The sequence below is a fragment of the Patagioenas fasciata genome, chromosome 7 (assembly GCF_037038585.1).
Source record: "Patagioenas fasciata isolate bPatFas1 chromosome 7, bPatFas1.hap1, whole genome shotgun sequence".
In the NCBI taxonomy this organism is placed as follows: Eukaryota; Metazoa; Chordata; class Aves; order Columbiformes; family Columbidae; genus Patagioenas; species Patagioenas fasciata.
The window spans coordinates 36767767-36787130 of NC_092526.1; the positions used below are offsets into that span (position 1 = coordinate 36767767).

General features: G+C 39.6%; 1 protein-coding gene across 6 annotated transcripts in view; it reads left to right on the forward strand.

The window, feature by feature from the left end:
- The window catches only part of DIP2A (disco interacting protein 2 homolog A), a 104410-nt gene that overhangs the window by 27713 nt on the left and 57333 nt on the right, over positions 1-19364 (forward strand). For 5 of the 6 annotated variants that reach the window (XM_071811432.1, XM_065840422.2, XM_071811429.1 and 2 more), the window contains exons 2-3: positions 1495-1566; positions 17904-18023. In XM_071811432.1, the coding sequence (XP_071667533.1) occupies positions 1495-1566; positions 17904-18023 (192 nt within the window). The remainder of the gene's footprint in view (positions 1-1494; positions 1567-17903; positions 18024-19364) is intronic. The other variant, XM_065840424.2, reaches the window with a different exon arrangement.

Sequence of the window (19364 nt, forward strand, 5' to 3'; positions counted from 1 at the left end):
ATAAACTGTTCTTCCTGATGGTGCTTTTTGTCTGTTTTTGTTTTGGGTTCCCCCCTCTGCCCCCCCTTCCCAGCTGAAAATGATGCATCTTTTTTTGGTATCCCTTTTCTTTCTTCATAGAAATGAGTTAGAGTGTAATTTGTCATTTTGATCAGCTATTGCCAGGCACACAAATCTGCTTGGACGCGTGTGGCTTTTGTTTTGATTTCATTCTTGCTTTGATATAATTATATAGCAAATATATATATATATGTATAAAATATTTCTAGATCTTCTACTAAAAAATTTCTGCTTAAGAAAAATGATAACTAAAGCATTTCTGCCTTGTGTCCAAACTTGATATGAAATCCATACACAGATTTATGAATGAAAACTGACAGATTCTGTTTGGTTGTAGTTTGAAATACCTGCAATGATTGAAACACTCCAGGATTTGCATATTTTTTTTTCTTATCTGTTTTGAATAGTATCTTCAAGCTCTCATTGCTTGTTTTGGCAGACTATCAGTAACTTTAAGTGATGCATATTCACTTGATTGCAGTGGGGATGGTAGAATGAAGTGATTTGATTCCTTGTGTGAATAGGATTGAGAAAAAGTTTCAGGTTTGGCAGAAAGCAAATGACCAGAGGAAGGCTGTTTTACTTAATCCATATATATGTAATTCATGCCTTTTTCTTTTTCCCTCTCCATAATTTGCTTTGATACACTCTTTCACCAATAAGTTGCTGCCAGAATGTGCTTGAAGCAAAGATCTCAATGTAAAATTCTACTTTGGTGTCGTAATTAAATTCAGGATAATTATCTGCCTACATTTCTAAAATTCACCTTCAACTCGAGTTCACTGGATATTTTTAATATCTTCAGTCTTGGTTCTATTTCGTGCTGTTTTGATGCGTTTGGCATGTATGGAGGGATCAAATCCCACTTTGTTAGTAGAACTGCATCGTATCTTGTCTGTCTTTAAGCAAGTGTGAATTTGGGGAGGTAGGAGAGGTTTTAAGTTATTTGAGATCACTGTGGTCATGTTTATGCGGAGATCTAGAAAATGGACAAAGCTTGTAAGATTTTGGTGAGGTTTGGGGCTTTGTGTTGTTACACTAAGCGTGCTACTGGTTTTGCATCAAGCCACTTTGTTCTGTTGGTAGACTCATGTAAGGACAGATTGCAAAATGTCTCAGAAACTTATTTGGGGTTTTTGCAGAAGTTTTCCTTTTATTCTGTAGTAGTCTGCGTGAAAATACACATCATGTTTTACCAGTGCTGCCAACAAAAACACCATTTCTCTCTTGTCTACTTCCAAGACACTCATTTTCATATGTGCACACATAGCACTGCATGGGTGCTATGTATGTGGCCATGAATTTCTCTGACATGCCCAGGTCTTTGTTGCTAATGTAGCTCATTCAGAATTAATTAGTTTAATCATAGGTATCAGGAAAATGAGAAGAAGAAGCTGTTCAAAATAACATGGATTTATTTCTTTGTTTTTTTAGGAGACATCACTCAGAAAGGATATGAAAAGAAAAGAGCAAAACTGTTGGCACGGTACATACCACTAATTCAAGGTAAGAGACTGCATAGAAGTTAAAACTTCGGTGCTAAATCTGTGAAAATATGTAATGGAAATTTCTCACTAAATGGAACAGATGAATTGATGCTTGCTTGACGTGGCATCTAACTGGTAGCGGAAAATGGCTATTATACAGAACAAGAGAAAAGTCTGAGAGAGAGAGATATATATATAACCTTTAATGCGGAATGTTAAAAGGTAACATTTTTGTCAGCAAACTTTAGTCTGTATCCAAGACTTTAAGATAATTTTTAAAATGAGAAAAGTTATTCCTGAAGGTACGTTAGCCAGCTTCGTTAAATGCAAACACTCGCTCCTTGTCACTCTCATTCTTCAGTGTGCTTTTTTGCACATGCCCTCTGCACCCCCCGTGTCACCCTGCCCAGTTTCTTCAAAATACTGACTTTTTATTATAAACTATTACTTCTTAAGCTGATTATTATCAGACTTCCATGGCGAAAAACTAAATGCTTAACTTTTTATATTTATTTTTACACTAGGAAACTTACTTCAGGTTAAAGCTGTTGTGTTGCCATTGGGCTTTGGTCTTGTATAATAACCTCAGGCCAGTTCTTGTATAGCTTGAGAGATACTGGTTGAGATAAGGGAAAATGAGGAGAGAAAAGAGATGAGTGGAACCAATGAGACACTGTAGATAGATGAGAGAAAAAGAATAACAGGTATTATTTTACAAGGTTAGTATTACGCTTTTGGATCAGAGAACAGAGGGATCAATGCTGTGATTTTTGGTCCTGTTTTGTTTCTGATATTTACAGAAGTTACTGATTTGATGGAGAAATGGACATCTGCAGCCATTTTTGTGCAAATTGTTGAACCAGATGATAGTTCCTTTTACTTTTGACATCTTGATCAGTGACCCCTGTGGCTCTTTGGAGCAGGACAGACGAAAGTTTTGTTCTCCTGAGTTCTGCTGAGTTGTGATGTTTTAGAAAAACGTTGTTTATTTGGTGTTGAACAGTTAGAATGTGATTTGGTGTTTCATCATGAGGTTTCTTAGCACAGGTTTGTTGTTTTGTGGTTTTCTTGTTGTTAAGAACGTCTGTAGCTTTTCGCTTAGTAAATTTATAATACTCTAGACCACGAAGGATCTAACTCATCTCTATAAAATGGCTCATTCCTTGAATAGAAGCAGTTGGGATGTTTCTGATAAGTACTGCAGGCAGCAGCAAGCTCTCGCTTCACCTGCCACAGCTTTTCCTCCTTATAGCATTTTTCTCTAAGAAAATGCCTCACTTTTCTGTTCAAGAAAACACCCTGTCCTCCAGCTCAGCTTAACTAAGGAATTTGAGATGAGGCCAAGTATGGATTTTGACTGAGGATTAACAATCAGGAGAAATGTTCTGCAATTACCTCCGTTTATTAGAAAGTCGTGTCTTTGGATTTCAACTGTTGATTTACTCCGCCTTCTCTCCTCTCTACTAGTAGTGATTTTTAAACTTTTTTTTCCCCTTTTAACCCTTAAACTGAAAAGCTGTTTGCATAAACTGTTCAATTTCTTGGCTAAAGTGTAGCTTAGGAAAGTACAGCACACTGTCTTCAATACTTCAAGTAAGTGTTAAAAGCAGTGTAAAGCACCTTTGTTCCCCTCTTCTGCATGAACGCTGCTGACCTCATGTCATATTCTAACTCTTGGGGTCTTAGAAGCATCTCCTGTGCAGGGTTTCCAGGGGTGTTAGGCCGATTAAATTCAGTTGTCTGCTGTAGAAACCTACTGTGATACCGGTATGATTTCCAGAGGTGTTTTGTAATGTCCTATTTAGGTAACCTGCTCATTCAGGAACACACTGTGTATGAAACTACAGACTTGCTAGGCAGCTTTACAAGTTAAAAAGAAGAGTAGGAAAAATACAAATTGTTTTCACTGAAGCTTCCCTTTCAAACTTGAGGTGTTCACGAGTGTTTCATCTGGGAGAAGTGACTTCATATGATGTAGGTTAACACTTCAACATCCTGGGCAGTAATTAAGAAAGCGTGGCCTAAGGAGATGGCAGCGCAGCTCAGCAGTCTCCTCGTTTGTCTGTGATCTGGTATTAGGCTCAGCTAATAATCCCAGGTCCCTTTAGATTTCCAGCTGCTGCAAAATTTCTCCTTGTTCGGCCAGGTTTTCCCTGATCATCTTAAGGAGTGGTCAGAAATTAGCTGATCCTATGGTCTGTCCTCCTTGCTTGATACCGTGTTTTGTAAGAAGTACTGGATTACCAGATTTGTCTACTGCTTAGCCTGGCTTTGCATGGAGATAACAGGAATCTAGCTTTAATATCCTAAAAAGAGAGTGAGCGGGCTGCTTGCCTGAGCACAAACACTGACACTCCATCAAAAAGACAAGGTTTGCTTAAAACCCTAAGCTGACTACTTATTTCAGTTTCCTGACGTATGTTCCATTAACCCAGTTCTAGCTTGGAGTTTTGTTAATTGACACAGCTTCAGCGTGGCTCAGATTAATGGGCGGGAGTCCCAGTGGCTTTGAGCCTGCGGTAATCTTTTATCATTAACAATTTGATCGCAGGATTTTTTTGTAATGTCCTTTGCTCAGCAGCATTCCTGGTAGGATTTGTTAAGTTTGCCATTATCCATCAAGTTTTTGCAGACTAATGCATGTCAGCATTTTAGATTTGAAGAGTTCTTAGTCTGTGATTTGACCATCCCCAGGACCAGTAACTCGTGTCATTCTGCAGCTGATTTAATAATTTCTTTTCCAATTATATGCCTTGTCATCTTTTCTCTGTTGGTTTGAGGTAAAGACTGCTGAGCAATTAATTTTATCTCATGTTCTTCAGTACCTTTTTGAATTTCACAAAACCTGATGTTTCCTTACAGTGTGTCAATCCCTACCTCTACTTGTTTCGTTACGAAACTGAAGCGGATAGTACAATCCTACTGATTTGTAAGGTTTTTAGCAAAGTACAGGGTGAGCAATGAAAGTACTGGATAGGAAATAGCATTCCTGGTGAGAGGCAGAAAGTAGAAAAAGGAATAATAGGAACGTTGTTAGAAATGAAAGGTTTTGATTACTGTAAGTTTATGAAATATCATAGTGTTCAGATCTATATGGGTAGTTGATTGGATCTTCTTTTAACAAATAGTTATGAATCAAGTTGTGTGCTCTTTGTATCTTCAAGCATTCTCATATACTGGTATAAGATTCGAGCTCTGGAAGTTTAACTTTTCCTGTTTTACCTCATCAGCTGCCAAGTAAAATGTACCCATGTGAGAACTCCTGCTCCTTGAATGCCGTGTGAAATGGAGTGGATTAAGATTCTGCTGCACTGTGTAGCTGAATCTGTGGGGAACCAAATCTATATATGCAGTGTGAAATAACCCCTCAGAGGGCTTGGTGAATAGAAAAAACCAAAAGTGGCTGTAAAGCACATTTTCAATTAACAGTAAAATTAAGTAGAACGTGTTAGTATTCAGGAGTTGTGCTACTGTAGGCTCTGGTTTGCATTCTAAAATTCTAAACCTGCAGTTATGAAGAGTAAGCAGAAACGTTAGATTTCACTTAAGAACCATAAAACTACGTAGCTATGGGGAAATACTAATTAAAATGTGTTATCTTTCTCTATTCCAACCAAATGCCTGTGAAAAAGTAAGAAGCGTTGAGTTTTCTGTTGAATTTCAATGAATTTTTGACGGTTAAAGGAGCTGTTTCTTTCTAGAATCACTTCATATTCCCCATGTGGAATATATCTAAGAATGGGAAGCGGTACCAGGGGGGATGGCAACTCCAAAAGCCTCATTCTGAACAATCTCAGTGTTGTGCTTGGGAGAGCAGGTAACTTCTACCTGCGAAGGTACATTTGTCACAGGAGCATTAAAAAAAATCATGTCAGGAAGTGAAACATCATGAGCTGATTGTTGAAGGTGAAATAAATAAAATTTCTTCTATTCTGCTGATACTCCAGACACTTGAAACCATTTCAAAGCTATTTTAACCAAAGGGGAAGATGAAATGTGAACCTCAGAGGTTCTGACAGCAGTGATCAGTCATTGTAAGGTCATCTGCGTTCCCCTTTGTTAAATAGGAATTACCGTGCAGCCGTCCTTCACTACCGTGGTAATTTCCTGTTCACCTACCAGCTGTTTCTCTAAAAAGCAGAAATTTTGTTGTGTAGTTTTAAAAGCCTGGCCAGTGTAGCTGTTTTATTTATACTTTATTTATATATATTATAGATACAATGTAAATAAAACAGCTGAAGTGGTTTTAATATATAATATTTGTACTATATGGTGTTATATAACAATAATAATAATAACAGCTATACAGATCTATATATTTCTTTTTAATTTATCTGTGTTTTACTCGTTTTCTTCTTCGCTCTTGAATGTTTCAGGAGTCAAATTTTCTTGGTCTAAATATGCCTTCTGTTGAGAAAACTCAATGCTAGTATTCGAGACCAGCTGTCCCATTGCAGATTAATTATCAAACGCCAGCAGGATCATACCAGTGCCTCGAATGCCCTGTATTTCTGGAGAGCAAAAGGTGCCTGTGAGCTTTCTTTTCCCTATGTTTTGTGAGAAGAATAATGGTAAATTCCAAGATTATTCTCTGGGAAGGTCCAAGACAGATCTTGGTGTGGTAGCTACAACCAACCTGGGAGAGCTCTGCTGGGAAGAGAACATTTCAGAGGTTGTCTTGGGCAACATAAGTGGTTTTTAAAAGTACTTAAATATACTTAAGTACTTAAAAAAGAAATTGTTTGTTGGAAGAACCTGCAAGGACCTGGTTGATCTTAAGTATTCAAGAACACTTCCAAGGCAAAGCAGAAGAAATGAGATAAAATCGAACATGAGAAATGCATAGATTGGTTTCCATCGAATCCTGAGATGATGGAAGAAGCCTCTGTTGCTTCAAAGGTAATTTATGGAACTTGAGGCCGTACTGGTGCAGTCAGTAGTGGATCTACACTGAATCGTCCAGCGACAGAGACTTGTTCTGCCGTCAGCTACGTGATTGTAATTAACCACAGCACGTAATGGTCTGTTCCTGTTTCACAGTGTCACAGTATCACAGTATGTTTGGGATTGGAAGGGACCTCGAAAAAATCATCTAGTCCAATCCCCCTGCTGGAGCAGGAACGCCTAGGTGAGGTCGCACAGGAAGGTGTCCAGGCGGGCTTTGAATGTCTCCAGGGAAGGAGACTCCACAACCTCCCTGGGCAGCCTGGGCCAGTGCTCTGTTACCCTCACTGAGAAGAAGTTTTTTCTCAAATTTAAGTGGAACCTCTTGTGTTCCAGCTTGATCCCATTACTCCTTGTTCTATCATTGTTTGCCACTGAGAAGAGCCTGGCTCCATCCTCGTGGCACTCACCCTTTATATATTTATAAACATTAATAAGGTCACCCCTCATTCTCCTCTCCTCCAAACTAAAGAGACCCAGCTCCCTCAGCCTTTCTTCATAAGGGAGATGCTCCACTCCCTTAATCATCTTCGTTGCCCTACGCTGGACCCTCTACAGCAGTTCCCTGTCCTTCTGGAACTGAGGGGCCCAGAACTGGACACAGTGTTCCAGATGGGGTCTCACCAGGGCAGAGTGGAGGGGAAGGAGGACCTCTCTCAATCTACTGGCCACCCCCCTTGTAATACACCCGAGGATGTTTGCTTTATTACGTCATCTCTGTTTTGGTAGATGTTAGACACAAATTTGGTACAAGAAGAAACAATCAGTGCCAGATTAAAACTTACTGTTTGAGCCTCTGGTTGTCTCTTCAGCTGTCAGGTTTCACATAAAAGTTCCAAATGTCCGTCTTCATCTTTGGGAAATAAATATGCACGATTTTTGCTTGTATGGGTTTATTGTGAAAGCACATACGAGTGGTGCATTAACCACAGTGCAGCTGCCACTGCTGCTTTTCTGTTAGTGACAATACAAGAAATATAAAGAAATAAAAAAGAAGTGTGTGAATAATAAAGCAGACATGCTTCTGCTTTACAAACTTGAAAAAACACACATTCTTCATTTTCCTCTGAGAGCTGTTATTTGCAGAACATGGTGTGTTAGTCAGCTCTAAGTACAAGTCCCCATTAATGGTAGTTTTGAGAAAGTTTACTGGGGTACATACCCTAAAATACGACTTAGAAAACCCAAGGTGTTTAGGTCAAGCTCTTTCTATCCCTTTCAAGAAAAACAAACAAACAAAAACATACACACACAAAAGAAAAAGCTGTAAAAGCTGTTACCGAGTGAAACTTTGCAGTTCTTTTCTTGACAGCTGACATCAGGAGTTTTCCTAGGGTGGATTAAATTTAGAGACTTGCATGTCTCCGGTGTGCTTTTTATATAGAGTAATGATGTAACTGGTGAGAACAAAAACCCCTGAATTGTCATTAGCATCATATTGTTTCTAATATTGAGGATTAAAAAAACCCAAAACAAACAAAACGCAACACACACAAAAAAAAAAAACCCGTGTGGCAACAAATCGTTATTTCATTGAGTTAAAAGCGATGCTAAATGTTGCTTTTTATAACTATCAAGTAACCTGAGCATGTAGCTTCTTTTTAACAGAGCAAAACCTCACTTCTGAGTATCATGGAATTTAGTGGTATTAGTTAAGCCAACTTCCCATACTGCTTTAATCTGAGACGAATTAACAGATACGGAGACATCTTTCAATTATTAATAGTGCTGTTTTATATTTAAGTTGGAGAATAATTCAGATAAATAGTCTTAAAGGAAACAAGCTGATCATAATTTTTAATTTAAACATGTGGTTCTTCATATTTTTTTAAAGGAGAACAAGTAATTTCAGTTTCTTCTTTCATAGATCTTTAAAGCGCTCTTTGAGATCTTAAACAAATGCAAGTCAGTCAGTGTCCTTTACTCGTCGTTATGTTCCCAAGAGCTGGTTTTTTCTACATTTTTGTGAGGGCTTTATAAAGGTGGTTTGAAATTTTGAAGCACCATGATTATCATTAGTGGTGGTATTGCTTGTGAGGCATTTAAGTACCTACATGGGCACAGGAACTGCACGATTAATTATATCTGAAATCAAGGGGTTGTTTTCTCCTCTACTTTGTCCCAACTATTACTGGTTCTAATACTGTACTTCTGCATAAATTTTGATATTATTTGGTATGCGGTTTCCTCTGTTCCGGTTTGATCACTTATGACTTTCCTTTGTTTGCGTCATTAAACCCCCAAAACATTAAAAAACATGTAAGGTGTTACTTGTTTTTTCTCATATCATGATTCTTGAACTGACTTCAGCTTCAAGGCGCAGTCAAAAGAAGTGGGGGTTGATGTGCAAACAGATCGGGGAAAGGGTTTGTTCTTCAGTCCAAACAGGGTTATGTAAGCTGGATGGCTGCCCCAAAGAATCATGTTGCAAAACTCCTCAACATATTTGTATCAGGGTGTGGTAATGGCAAATATGAATTAGGTAGTTTAACAGCTGAGAGGTTGGACAAAGGGCTCATAGTAAACAAACCTGCAGATAGGAGCACCAGACAGCTTTTCGAGCTCATTTAGAGTTTTCCCCTTGGCTTAAGCCAAGCGTTCATAACTATATCCTGACCAATTCCTTGGGCACTGTGTGGGCAAGGAAAGCAACCATAAAATCCCAGTTCCTTTCCATTGGATGTGTTGTGCTGAGTAGAAGATCAGTGTTGGGTGTTAGCTGAGGGACTTCTGCCCTGAACGTGTGAAAATGCTGCTTCATCCCTCCACTGTTAATGTGTTTCTGCTGAAATTCCCTCTGGAGAAGTTGAGATGCAAGACTGGGATGAGAAGCAGTGGATACTTCTGGCTCTGGCCTGTAGTACGAGTCCCTCTTAGGCAGTACTATGGGAGCGTTAGTTTTGATAAAGCTTCAGCAAAAGATGCCCAAAGGGGACTTTTAGGGAAAAAAAGAATACAGAGTGAATGGGGAGCCTCGCTAGAAGGGAAAAGACAACTGCCTTGTGAAGAAAAATCATATTTCGCTTAGATGGAAGGGGACATTAAAAAGTGATACCTATATGTGAAATATGAAACCAGGGGATAGTGTCTGCTGTGGGTGTTAATTTTGCTTCCTTACACTTGTAGTTACTCTGTTGCCTACTGTGCCGTTGCTTATTGTTCCAAAGGTTTACCAATTTCAATTAAATGGAAACATTTTTTTTTGTTGTTCCACAGCTTACTCAGGTGCGTGAGCTGAAGTTGGAATTCTAAAACCTCTCTCCTACCTTACTGGTGTCTACATGAACTCATATTGCTGTTTCATCTCCAGTATTTTTGAAGACCATGTTCAGATATGTTGTGACAACTTGTCACCTTTACACCGAACCCTCTGATACTGTCAGAAATCTAGACAGTTGGTTCATGGAATAGTTTCTCCTCATTAGGTTGCTGCCATCTTACATGGAAACCTTTTTCCTCCATGAGGGCTGCTAACACAGGAACAGGTTTCTCTATGATGCCCCTGAATGATCTCGTCAGACCTTTTTTCTCTTCAGTGGCCGGTTACTTGGGTGCATGAATGAGATTTGGCTCCCTGAGGTTTCTGTCTGTTTTGGTGAAGTGGATCTGAGGCCTGAGGCCCTTAGGCCCCTGTGCCATGTGTTTTGGTTGAGGCTGGTATGTCTTATACTTCTGTTTTTCTTACGTTTTCATTGTTTTATTTTATGTAACTTACTTGGAAAACCCTACTGGTAATTCTTTAGGAGCCCAGTTAAAGCATCAAACAATCAAATAGTACTTTTAAGATAACTTAGCAATGCAGCCTAATATGACTGCTGGATTTGTCTAGTGGCCATGTGAACTCCTGAAAATAAAAGAGCGTGTTTCTTCCGCTGTAATCCTTTTGATTACTTGATGAATGATGAGTGCACATGCTGTTAGCCAGGCTGGATAGAAAGACATGTTCGAGTGGGATTAAGGCTTTGCCAGCTAGTGTAGGAAACTGAGTTTAGGCCTCTGCTTTCATTTGAATTTTCTCCAGTTTCTGCTGCTAACAAGGACACATGCCCTTCTCCATCTGAAAGGCTGGACCAGATGATCTTTCAAGGTCCCTTCCAAGCTGGGCTGTTCCGTGATTCTATATAGCTGTGATTTTTTGATTTAACTTCTTTGTGGGTACCTCAGCCTTGCATTCAATTAGAACGGGATGTGTTTTACATACCCTACGGTGTTTGTTCTGTAGTTCCTCTTGTAAGGAATGTGCAATTTACTCCTGTGTCTTGCAATCTACAATAGCTTTTATATTTCTTGTATTTATAACTTACAGGAAAAAAGTGCAGTTACCTCTTTCTTGATGCTATTGAATTAAAACTCCTACGTTACATGATGGCTATAAAAGCTGTGATCGAAGTATGTCCAAATTTTAATGGACTAATTTAGTTCGATCTTACCGTAATTGGTTTAAATGAAATACATGAAAATGTAATGTGATCACTTGGGCTGGTTGAAAAAGCTGTTTGTAGCTTGACTGTTCACAGTTTCACAAAATATCAAGAGATTGCTGTTCGTGTGCCTTTTTAATTGAGGCAGTATTCAGTAGTATGACCAAATTTTGTAGTACATTCTTTTAAGAGCTTGAATAAGGAGATGATGCTTTTAGACTAACTGTGTTTTTTGTTGAAGTTTTTTTGTGAAAAATAATTTTTTCATTAAAAGTAGGAGTCATTCTACACCAGTCTAACTGTATCTGTCTAGGTACAGCAAGTATTTTTGAGCTTGCTTCCAGGAGAAGAAACAAAATGGTGGTGAGATCACTCTGTGAATTTAGAGAGAGAGAGAGATAGATAGATAGATAGATACACACACACCCCCCTATGTGTATATATATTTCAAATAAATCAGTTCTCAGGCAAGTGGTTCTCAAGTAATCTGGACTTAAGTAGTCAGGTGCAAGCCATTAATCTTTTCCCATGGTTCATTTGGTAATCAGTTGGTAGGTACCACCTAAGTAGCGGTAAAGGCTTCCTAGATAGTTAGAGCCTAATAATCGTATTATTTTAAGGATGGTTTATACTGTATGGATCTTTATGTGATAGAATATTTGGCGGAGAGTTTAGAAGCTGCACAAAGTGTACATCTTGGTGTAAACCTTCTGATAAAGTCAAGAACAAAAGATCAAGTAGCATAATAAGTGCCAAGGATTTAGTTCTATAGGAAACAGTGAGGTAAATAGTTTGCAAAAATGATGATAAAATTAAAACCTACAGTTCTGTGATATCAGAGTTTTCCTTAGAAATTATGTATTTCCTAGAAGTAAAGTGGGCTTGGCTGCAGGATCCGTAGGTTTTGGAGTCCCTGGATGTGTTTTGTAGGTGATGGCCCTTCATGCTCCTCTGTGCTAATGAAGTGTTGCTGGTGTTTCACAGCATGTCTTTTTTTGCTAGACACTGCCTTGTATTTTTCTGGAACTAACAATGTAAAACCTGTTCTCATGAGGCACCCAAAATGCGCTTATATCTATCATCCTTGGTAACTTGCTTTCTTCTAATTAGCATGCTTAAATGGACATTGCCTCTGCCAGCTCATCTAATGTAACCAAATTTACCTAAGGTATGTGGCCAACATCACCTTGGAAGTCAATAGCCAAGCAAGGGCTGTTTTAACAGGGTCTCCCGAGGTGCAAGGGCTGATTTGGTGTTGCTGGTTCTGCCAGGAGGGCTTCTGCTGCTTTTACCGCCTGCTTTGATTAGACCTGTGCTGCGGGGCACTTGGGTAATTTATATTAATTTGGGCTGTGACTGACGAGCAGGATCAGCTTATGTTAGGAGAGCTGGGCTGCTTGTGGAGCAATCCCCTAGACTACTACTTAGAATGGAGTATTATATTGAGAAATAAAAGTTCTAGCTAGTAACACCTCCGTGTTCTGTTTACCAGTCATGTCATAATGTCTAAACAAGCGTGTCTCACTGTTGGTATTTTCATTGAGACAGTTTAGTTTCCTGGCTGGTATTTGGGTTCACTGGACTTTTAACAAGTGTCTTTTATGCTTTTGTGGTTTTTGCTGCTGTTGTATTCTTCCTTTAATGGAAAGTAGTAGCACCCTTAAAATTGGTTTATTTTATCCAAGTGGAAATTTAGGAGCTGAAGTTTACTTTCTTGAGTAGAGGAAGATGTTATACAGCAGTGGAAGATTGTCAAACATAATACATGTATATGATGCCTATTTTTTTTGTTTGTTTTTGACTCATGATTTTCTAATACCTTATTCTGGATTATAAATTACATTGGGTAGAGCTTTGTTCAGTTTCGCTGACCTGGAAGGTGTGAACCCTTAGATCGTTTCAGATAATGAAGACAAAAATGTATGCATCAGGTAATATGTTCTGGGATGTGGCATGACAGCAAAGAATGATAAAATTGAACTGTGACCTGAGTAAGGACGGGGTGCTTAATAACTGACATGAGGCTTCTCAGACCAAAAAGTAAGGAGAGGGCCTCAGTCCTCAGATTTCAGTCTCCTGAGGAATAATTTCCATTTAGTCTCCTGCTGTAAGTTTTCTATGAAAAGATCTGGAACTCAGTATACATAAGAACAGGCTACCCAGGGAGGTGGTGCAGTCACCATCCCTGGAGCGGTTTAAAAGGCATTTAGACGAGGTTCTCGGGACATGGTTTAGTGCTAGAGTTAGGCTAGGTTATGGCTGGACTTGTTGATCCTGAGGGTCTCTTCTAACTGAAATGATTCTGTGATTCTATGATATGTGTTTTGTGTAAAACTTGAGAATCTTGGGTCATTTATGTGACAAGAGTTTGGGGACTTTGGGTTTTTTTCTTTACAGTTCAGTGTGGAGTAACTACCTAAAATTCTATTTAAAGAAAGCTGGAATTACTAGGACTATTATGGCAGAGCTGTACTTTAGCGTTAGCACAGCTACTCAGTGTTGCTTGAGAAGACTCTGAGGAGTACGAGATGTCCTGGTGATGGAGACATCAAGGGCTTACATGCAGATACTTCATGGGTGCTGCACAGAGATGGGCCTCTTCTGCCATGCTGAGTGAAGTGGTGCTAACAGGGCAGGAGAGGCTGTTTCCAGCACACCCGGCCCTGCTCCTGCTCACATAGGGATTAATAAATGGCTCTAACAAGGAAACTCCTGAAGTTCCCTCCACCTTAGAGCAGGCAGAGGTGGGGAAACCAAGTGGTCACGCAGAATGTCAGGGGTTGGAAGGGACCTCGGAAGCTCATCCAGTCCAATCCCCCACCGGCGCAGGATGAGGTTACACAGGAAGGTGTCCAGGCGGGTTTGAATGTCTGCAGAGGAGATTCCACAACCCCCCTGGGCAGCCTGGTCCAGGCTCTGACACCCTCACTGAAAAGAAGTTTCTTCTCATGTTTAAGTGGAACCTCCTGTGTTCCAGTTTATACCCATTGCCCCTTGTCATTGGTTATCACTGAGAAGAGCCTGGCTCCATCCTCATGACACTCACCCTTTACATATCTGTAAACATTAATGAGGTCACCCCTCAGTCTCCTCCAAGCTCCAGAGCCCCAGCTCCCTCAGCCTTTCCTCACACAGGAGATGCTCCACTCCCTTCAGCATCTTTGTTGCCTTGCGCTGGACTCTCTCCAGCAGTTCCCTGTCCTTCTGGAACTGAGGGGCCCAGAACTGGACACAATATTCCAGGTGTGGTCTCACCAGGGCAGAGTAGAGGGGCAGGGGAACCTCTCTCGACCTGCAGTCCTTGGCAAAAGCTTCCCTCGTTTTGGTAGGGACCGTGTGCGAGTGTGGGTGGTAAACAGGCCACAACAGAGAAACATGGCCAGGAGGTCTGTAGGGCTTGAGTCCACAGCAAGGGGGTGGCAACCAGAGGCAGGTTGGAGGAGATGGGCTGAAGAGCCCGGGGATGGCCAGCCATGCTCCTTGGAGAGCCCGGGGAGGGGACAGCAGAGAGGGGACCAAAGCAGGGCTGGATGGAGCCAGGACTTGGCCTAGAACCAGACCTGGGCTTTCCCACACTTGTTTTTCTTTCTGCTTTGTCATGCCCCTTTTTCCTTTCTTTTAGTGCTTTGAATCTGGTTGTTGTCTTTTGTTCCTTTCTTATTTCTAAGTCCAATTCAACAGCAGGAAGGTTTAGTAGCGTTCGAAGAGCCTGAATTTCCTCTTTGGCCTCCCCTCCGCAAAGCTCTGTAATGTGCTTCAGCATCATCTGCAAACTGTGGATGTTTGGAGGCATTGACACATAATTGGGTAGCAATGCAAGTAAAACTGCGATGGAGGGAATTGTTGCTATGCTATTTTAACTCCTTTATTTTTACTTCTCGGTTTACAACTTGAAAGAGAATATTTTTGAAAGGTTTAGCTAGTAAACTGGTAAAGCTTACCTCATATAGGTTAACCTAGTTTAGAACTGAAGTTACTCTGTCTGAATTTCTATTCTTGGGAGATGAATTTCAAGATCAGTCTTTTTGCGAAGGTAATTAGCTTTGAATGTCCAATAGCTGTTTCAGATTATGGTTTGCTGAGACATTGGTGAAAGTCTTTAAAATCCGTTGAGTTTGATGTTAAGACATCACATTCTATACAGATGAGATCAGAGAAGCAACAGGGCCACTGCTCTGCGTGGGGTTTGCCAGGGAAGTCCTCTAGCTATAATTTTTGTGCTTTTGCAAAGTATGTTTTTGAAATGTTTATCTCTTCCTATCTGATGCCGGATGTGTTTAGCCAAGAGCAAAGAGTCTTCATTGGACTGGCAACTGTTCAGTGCTCCTATAGCAAAATAATTTTTGCTTGTATAAATCAGAATTGCTAGAAGTGGTAGTGTTAGCCTTGAATCTCCAGTGTTAGTGGATGGAATAATACAGTTAAAATGCAAATGTTAACATTAATTTCATCCTGTAACAGCAAATTGTTTAGTTAATTGGGAAAAGCAGTCTCTTTAGGATGACTTTTTATCCTTGTTAGCTTTGAGTAAGTTAAAAATGGACAAAACGCAGTGATAGCGGGTCAAGCGTCTTCGATGTATACTGCTTAATACGTTATTTTTGTAAAGATCTTCAGTTTGAATGGGCGCAGTTAGCTGAGTTATCCAGCTGCTTTTGCTGAAGGCTCAGGTAGTGATTTGCATAGTACCAGGATAAATTAACAACTTCACCAAGCTTGTGGAACGGGATTTTTCTGGCGCATGATTGTGTAGCCTAAGAGTCAGATGCAATATCTTACTATGTTTACCAAGAAGCGATGTTTTTCAGACTCATCCTAGGCATTTTTGCACTACGAAGTGAAACCTTTGTCTCTGAAAAAGCAAAAAAATTTTGCAAATTTCTGCAGCCGGCAATCTGCTCTATGGAGACTCTCAGCTTAGCTGCTTAGCCTGTTCTTTTCACCACCTTGGTTATCATGGTATCTATTTGCATCTGGTTTTTTTTTTGCTCAGGCTTTGAGGAGATGTCTTCCCTCAGTCTTTTTAACAAAATATGACGTTGTTTTTTACTGATTCCAGCTGGACTCTTGATGTGTGGTTATGTGAAACTTCAGTTCACATGAAATGTAAAATACCATTCTCAGATGTTTTCATTGCTCTTTGAGCATCAGATATGTTGAATCAATTCTGTTGGTGGGCTAAATTTGTTTTTCTTTTAGAAACTGAATTCTGGTAAGTGTTTCAGGAAGGTTACCTCTTTATATCGGGTAGTGCTGAAACATCGTGTGCTTACTCAGCTCCATGTTGGACTGCTCTCTGCTGAGGACGCTTCAGTTTCTTTACTGGTCTGTCTAATTTCCCCTATCAGGAAATGCATTTGATGTTACTTAGCCTGTCATCTACTTCAGAACCTTTACTTTTGGACAGTAGGAAAACTCCATTAGGTGAGAATGTGTTTGTTCTTTCTGCACAGCAAATTGTGAAAGGCAGCAGAACATCTCTGGAGTTGGATTAATTTCTAAACATGTAGATCTGTGTGATTTAGTAAACATTCCTTTTCTGTTTACTTAGGCTTATATTATTTTTGCCCACACGCCCTCTCTGGCTAACTCAAGATTGGCTTTTCAATCCGGAGGAGTTAACTGCAGCTGCCAATGGGGATGGGAAGGGGATTGTGAAGCACATTCACCTTGTGATGTTGTCTGATACCTAAGCAAGCTGATGTATAGCAACTGATCCAGTCAGGAAGAAGATAGAACACTTTTCCTTAGGATGTTCTATTTAAAGAGCATACTTGAAAGTTCATTTTGATCAGTTGAGGTAGGACTGGTGCGTTTAATCCAATGGGTGTTTAAAACTTGCACTTCAAATGTGAAGACCACGTCTTACTGAAAGGTCTTAATAAAAATCTCTTATAATTACTAGATTTATTAATAATTAATTACCATCCTCTTTCTTGGTACATCCCTGGGGGGAAGGGGAGAGAACAGAAAGCCCATGAGAGAAAGAGGAATGTTTTCTTACTTGTTTAAGAAGAGCTTTGCTTGCAAAGGAACTGGCATAGAGTCCTCTTGAGTGATGTCTTCAGTGATAGCTGCTTTCCGTAAATATCTACATTTTGAAAATGTTCTTTTGAGTTCTAGCAAGACCTGAGGTCAGACAGGAAAGCAGCTGCTCTTCAAGAGAAGGAAAGAGTTAAATGAAAGATACTTGGCCCTATATGGTACAAGAGCTAAAAACATAGTAAACTTGGTGCAGCAGGTGTTATGTGGGTAAGGAAAGTTTACTATTAAACAACACCAAGCCAGATATCTGCATAAGATCATAAATTTATAATAGGTTCATGCAAAAAAACCTTAAAGAGTACTTAAAATACCCAGCCAACCTAGGTTAGAGTAGTGGTTCTTAGACAGCTGAGGCTGCCAGAGTAATTCTGCCCTTAATATCTACGAGATTTTTATTAGAGTCGCAGGGTTTTCAAAAAATGTGAATCTTCTAAGTATAGCTCTATTAAATGGGAATAGATTAAACAGATACGCACATTCCTAAATTTTGCTCGAACTAGTTGTCTTGTGTTTAGACTCGAAAGAAACTTGACAGAATAGTTCAAGTTTTATTTAAAAGGTGGAGCAGTATCATCTTGTATCTTCAGGATCTCCAAGTCCAATGTCTAAGTCTTGATGTCCGGCAGTAATATCCTTCCCATGCCAACCGCATGGATCTGGCATACGGAACACCTAATTACCAATGATTGTGAACTCCTGCGAGAAACAAAGGCATTTTTCTGTAATTCCAAAGTGTTTATTCTGTGTGAAATGCATATGAGATCAAACTAAAAAGTTTAATTTAAAATGCAGTTGGAAGACGAGATTATTTTTTTTAAAGGTACACATTTAGGGTTCCAGTTGAACTGGTAAGTAGGCATCAAGGATGGTGAAAGAATGTAGACGTTAGGAAGCAGATGTTTGTAAATAAAACTTGAATTTGTCCTGAAGTAAAACTGTATTTCAGGTGTGGATCCATCCCTGCAAACAGAGAACAGAGTCTCAGGCTCTTCGCAACCTACCGCTGCTGTATCTAAACAGCAGAAATCCCGTTCTACCAACTCGAGGGACGAACGCTTCCGATCTGGTAAGGAAAATGAACATGGGTAAAATATCAGGTGTCTTAGGAGGAAAAGTGTACCAGCAAAGCAGTACTTACACCTAAAGAGAAAGTTGAAAGTGCTCTGAGAGAAGGGGAAACCTACTGAATGTTTTTCAAGTAACTTTTTGTGTTTCCATATAGGAGTGGTTTTGTTCTAATCCAGAATGGGGGAAACGCTCAGAGGGAAAGAAATTGTAGACCTGCCTTCTGATGGTTTTCTTATTGTGAATTTTACACCATGCTGAACAATTTTTTCTTGTTTGCTGATTGGTTTTCCGGTCTCCAGAGCAGTTATTTAAACATTTAGAAGACTACAGTGTGTGGGCTTGGGTTTGGTTTTTTTTTGTTTGTTTGTTTTGTTGAGCTATTTTATTAAAGGAAGGTTATAGGATTATCATATTTACTGTAGCTCACTTTCAAATATTTCCTGGTTTAAAGCAAGTGCACAAAAAAGGGAAATGTCACAATGGACATTCTACTTAATTTTAAATGGACACCACTGTGACAAACCTGTTTTGGAAACTTCTGTGAAAATATCAATATCCTCATCACATCCTGTTTCCATTGTTACTTTTCAGGTGGTTGAAGTGCACTGTTTCCCTGTGAAATTCCTTGTCACAATAGTGAGAAAAGGCAGGTGTTTGGGAGGTTTTCTTTCCTAAATAATTTGGGCTTTTAGCTGGAAACTTGTATGTTTGTTTTCCAGGGTAATTTTATGTCTTGGGTTTGGGGCTGAGAAGTGCAAGTGATGACTTGCACTGTGCATCCTTCATATGTTGTTGGTCCTGCGTCATCTTGCTTTGCAGCTGCTTGGACGTGGTGGTTATTGCGTTGTATGCACATTGCTGACATTTAAAACCTTGCTCCAGAAATGGAGCTGATGTGCCACTCTGGGTTCCTTAGGAATAACTGAAGGATGAATGAGGCTTCTGAAATATTCTGAGGGTACATGGACTCCTGGGAAAGACTCATGTATTCAGATACACAAAGAAGAAATTCTTGAATATCAGGGAAGGTTATATAGTATCAAAATAAACTAAATGACATGGTCATTTGAATTTATTTTTGCATATAAAATGTATTGTCCATATAATTCTACTGTTGGATATATACTGAAAAGAAACCAGATTCAGTGGTTGAATTGCAGCCATGATTTCCAAGTTAGTTTGTGACCAAGCAGGCTCGAAATAAATTACAAGCAGATTCATGAATCTGGCAAAAAATAATTCATTTAAAGTAGCATTTGATGTTGTTAAATCAACAGAAATAAAATCTCCAGAAAGAGCACAACTACAATGAGGAACACCCGGGAACCGTCACCTGAGA